This window comes from Primulina huaijiensis, chromosome 18, assembly GCF_012295235.1.
Source record: "Primulina huaijiensis isolate GDHJ02 chromosome 18, ASM1229523v2, whole genome shotgun sequence".
Taxonomy (NCBI): domain Eukaryota; kingdom Viridiplantae; phylum Streptophyta; class Magnoliopsida; order Lamiales; family Gesneriaceae; genus Primulina; species Primulina huaijiensis.
Window position 1 is genome coordinate 241584 of NC_133323.1, and position 5058 is coordinate 246641.

Here is a 5058-nt window from a genome sequence, read left to right on the forward strand (position 1 = left end):
ATTCTTGGAAATCCAAACCACGTAGGTACTGTTTTGGGTGGGGTGGGTCCAAATTCCAAATACTCGAGCGAATGTTTTTTGCTCAGAACATTTAACTTGACTTTTGGTGGGTGAGACGTGAATTTATGCAAACAAACCAAACCGCATTTCACTCTTCGGGGTAAAACGGGTGGGTGATGGATTTTTTTAATGAGAATGTAATTTGTCTATCTGAAATATAAAAGACGCAACAATCAGTAGTGACTCAAACAAACCGACAAGTTTTTCCTATATGAAGCCAATCAAATTTGTTATACATCCTAGGAGTATTGAAATTATTAAATTATTTTCTAGAAAAGACATAAACCGATAGATCACCTGCAACCCATGAGGCCAAATAGTCGTCAGTAGACACCAAGGAGCGATCAATTGATTGCACACACAAGTTATGGGCAGCGGTCATTGGCAGGTTTACCCTAGAAACAATCCGAAGCAGCATAGTCTGATCACAGATCCGAAATAGATTACATCGCCACCATCAAGCAAGATCAAATTCAACCATGTAACCATTTCGATTCTTGCCAATCCTTCTTACAATGGTAGTCATGAGCGGGGCTTGCTCTTCTTTTGTGCCCATGTGGGGCCATATATGGCCAGATGTGTTCTCCCAAACCTCCGATCAGCTATCTGCGTTTTTTAACAACCAAATGGTTTACATTAAGAAGAAAAATATACACACAAATGAAGCTTCACATATAAAGGGCCGAAACATGAGTAGCTCTGCATGACAAACATATGGAAACAAATCAATGATCTAGCTTGCGTTGCTTGTAATTATCGAACTCATATCGGAGCTCAACATTCGTAAAACTTATTTTCGACCAAAATCGATTCCATATTATTTTATTGATAGCTTGTGAACCACTCACAAACTTTAATATTTGTTTTAACATTATTTCAATAATTTGTGCTTCTAGTTAATAGAGCTGAACAATTAAGTTGAATGGAATCAGCAAGCTTGAATTTGAATTCTAATTCGAGCCTAATTCTAGTCCAGAAAAGTACATCTTTTGAGTTTCAAGTAGTCCAGAAAAATTCGAACTTCACCTCGAAAAATTGAACAATATTTGATTTGTTTACATCCTAAATACAACACGGGAAAGGAAATACACTTAATATTGAATCTAATGAAACACGTGACATACTTTAACAAAGTGGCCAAATTTACCTTTACCAAGTGCCCACACGAATCCAACATGTCCGTTCTCAAAGGATACTCAACCACCTGGAAATGTTGGTACATATTATATAAAGAAAGATTGTAGAAAAAAAAAAGTCCTATAAAACAAAATTAACCCAACTTACGATGAAGGTATTCTCTCCAACTATAGATGATTGAGAAATCTGATCCATCAAGACTGAATAATCAACAAGCATATACGGAGGAGTAACGCTAACGTAATCAAAGACTCCATCTTTACCTGCATTTAATACACATCAAATGCGTGAAAACTCTACACAAAAAGTGTGTTCCATAATAAAAGTGTAAAAAATAAATTATTAACATACAATCTGAAAAATTCCAACTAAGAAACAATCAGAATGAGAATGAAACGGGGGAATTAGAGAACCCCCTGACGTGATAGCTAATATTCAAATCATGATTTAACATTTTCGCATCACACTCAATAATAGAAAAATTATGTCTTTTTTTTTCTGGGTAATTTTCCTCTATTACAAATCTAGAAGCTGGAACATAATCTCACATCCAGCTCAATTACATAAGAGAGACCAAGGAAGGAATATATCCACCTACAAATCGTTCTGCATTTCCAAAAAAGGTTTCTACGCGGACAGTATGAATGACTGATACGTCAAGAAAACCAGTTGATTCTAAATTTGGTCGGAGAACATTCGAGATAACCCAAGGATCCATTTCCACGAAGTGCACCTATAAATCACAAAAAAACCATTATATTTAAGACAGACAAGCCCTAATCAAGGCAAATAGACATAGCAAAAAAGAGTCCCAAGTGAACTGACTTGGTTAGTACTCTGAAATCTCTCAAGCTTAATGGTTAAATCAGTCAACAAAAAGTATGACATTCAACTCCAATGCTTTATTATCATTTTATTAGCTTCAAGAAAAAAGTCAAACAAAAGCTCCATCATAAGTGAAAACGAACCTCAGAGCAACCTCTGCTCATAGCTTCAATCCCAACAGATCCGGTACCACTATACAAGTCTAACCATCGTCCAGGCCTCAGATATTGAGGAGAGCCTCCAGCTGCCTAATATTCCAACAGTTTTAAATGTAATAATTGATCAGAACTCATTGTGTTTCATTGAAAACAAGTAAAAAAATGAAACCCTTTCCATGAAACACAAAACATTCAAAATCATAATACTACTACCTGCAATATACTGAAAGCTGCTGCCTTTACAACTTCCATCATTGGCCGCACATCTATACCCTTTGGTGAGAGCAACTTTTTTCTACGAGCTGTTCCTCCAAGAACCTGAAAACCATCATGGTCTATATGAGACTCTTTTTCCCAGACGACTTCAGGTGTTTCTCTTATATCTTAATTTGATTTTTCAAATTTCACCACCACATAAAACAAATGTTCGATCTTTTCATTTAGGATCCAAAGCTAATGTTTGGCCAGACTGCTATTTATTCTATTCTTTCAAATTGTCAACCAGCAGGTAATTTCAAAGTTCATGTTTACTTTTTTATTTTTTTTTTAAATACTCTTTGAAATGCCAAAGCTTAACTATATGTGACCCTATGCTCTTTCCCTATCACAACCTAACTTTTCCTTGAAAAAAATTGAAACCGTTCAAGTCTTTATTTATTTTTAAAAGAAATAATAATGAACACGAAACTTTAAACAGCAAAAAAGATCCCGAACCTGAAGCAACTTGTGAGTCTCCCGGGAGGGCCTAGGCTCCTCCTCCACAGATGTTTCCTTTCCATTTCCTGTTTTTCCCAGCTCCCTTCTCTTAATCTGAATTTTAAAAAATGACAGAAATTAAGGAAATAATCAAAACGCACTTACAATTCAAAACACTTGGCCAAAGAATGAAAAGAGGAATAATAATAATAATAATAACCTTTGAAGTTTGTTTGGTCAAATAATCATCAGGATTAAGTCCGTACTGTTCAAGAAATTCTCTCTTCTTCTCACTATCAACAGTGTTTCCACTCCTTGATTCTGGTATAGCATCAAAACACAGTCAGCTCATAATTGTTGCACAGATTCTTGATATAATGGGACAAGGAATAAGAATCAGAAACTTACTGTAAGATAAGGTAATTATGAATGGACAGCGGCGAGCGCTGCTGATTTGGGAGAAATGAAATCTGAGAGGAGGAGAATTGGGGCAAAACAAATTAGCTTCGGTAACTGGAATTATATGAGATGAAGGAATCGCCATTGATAATCCTTTCGTTCTCCGGAATTGGCCTGATCTAATGGAATTGGATTAATTGTTGGGCCCGAGAGCACGAATAATGCTTGGTGGGCTTATTATCTGGTGGGTCATTCTTGTTAAACCGGGCCTGCTGTTAGTTGTTCATACGATGATATTTTTTGTTTTAATAAATTGAGAAGTTCGCCCAAACATGTTATATAAAATACATTCCAAGTGTTACTTATGTTATGTTTATCAAATCACTTTTTTTTTTAAAAAAAATCCTTATTGAAAATTTCTATCAATTTAACCAGACTATTGCATTTATAAAAATATCATTTTGGAGTTTTTTTTTTCAATATTTATGTCTCACAAAATTGATTAATATATGAAGATGGATGAATTAATGCTGCGACCTTATCGTCCGCCCTCGTGAACAATTGTTTACTTGCTAGAGTATCGATCTTCTCCTCTATTAATACTCGTACTGATGTTCCAAAAATTCTGATCGACGAGCATATCGAAATGAAATTTCATTCAATCTCGGTTTCATGTACTAGTGAAGTGTGTATGTTTACGGCTAGACACCATCCGTGATCGAGATTATCTGAGCTTGAAATAATGAATTTTTTAAGCCACTTTAAAATTGGGCCTGGTGCCTCTTGAACCTGTTTACAGCATAAGATGGAAGGAAGCCTAAAATATTCAGTACTGATTACTACCAACTTCGCTTCTGCATCAACGAAAAAAAAACATTGGCTGTTGAACACTGCAAGAATTAATTGAACTGATGAAGAACATGTTGTTCCGGCCTTTTCGTTGAAGTAAGGTTGATGCCAAATTTTTTTGGGTATGAAATATTTTCTTACTCTAAGTTTATGTATGCATTTAAATTGTAATATTTTTTTTACATGAAGTTCCTGAGTTTCTTTCCAAATAATGCATACACCACGTAAGACTCGAATTCAAGTTCAAACATAAACAACAAACTAATACAAAAGCACCCATCTTACGTGCATGGAAAAAGATGGGCATGTCGAAATGTCTATACAGCACGAGAAACAGAAGGGGATGATGGATCGAGGTTGTTTGTATTCAGGATGCGTGCGATCTTAGACAGCACGCGAAAATTGAAGAAAAACTGCACCTTTGGCCCTTATTTTCTGATCCTGAAGCCGATGGATGATGCGCCATAGAATCATGACGAGTCGCAGAAGGGATCGTGTTGGAAATAATGGGGTGGTAATTGAATTCCGTGGAATTTTCAGGGGGCTTGAAATTTGGAATCTGAAGCCTGTTCTCCCAGATCCTGCCGGAGGATCCCTGTCTTCGGAACGAGTACGAGGATCTCTGTAACGTGTTCATCGGAGTGGAACATAACCTTTACTTGTGTTTCTCTCTTTTTCTTGGTTTTTATATTTTGTTTGAGTTTGATGTGTATCGCTAGTCCCTTTAACTAACTTAACGGTTTTGTTATATATTTTCTGTGGCCTGTTATTTTCCTTGGTTTGTGTTTTTTATATTTTATTATTATCATGATTTCTTCTCGATTTCCAATTGTATTCAAACCCGATTATTGAGGACTTTAAAATATAATAACGAGTAGAGCCAAACATCCAAATTTCATTTTTTTTAAAAAAAAGGACATTACTTCACCTGGAT

At 35.7% G+C, this 5058-nt stretch overlaps 1 protein-coding gene across 1 annotated transcript; it reads right to left on the bottom strand.

The window, feature by feature from the left end:
* Positions 1 to 251: 251 nt before the first annotated feature.
* On the bottom strand, positions 252 to 3503 carry LOC140965183 (uncharacterized). The gene is made up of 9 exons (XM_073425283.1): positions 3285 to 3503; positions 3097 to 3197; positions 2895 to 2990; positions 2394 to 2498; positions 2166 to 2270; positions 1792 to 1930; positions 1345 to 1460; positions 1208 to 1264; positions 252 to 666 (listed from the first exon to the last, which is right to left on the bottom strand). Exons 1-9 carry the CDS (start codon positions 3418 to 3420, stop codon positions 583 to 585), a joined length of 939 nt encoding a protein of 312 aa, XP_073281384.1. The 5' UTR covers positions 3421 to 3503; the 3' UTR covers positions 252 to 582.
* Between the last annotated feature and the right edge of the window lie 1555 nt (positions 3504 to 5058).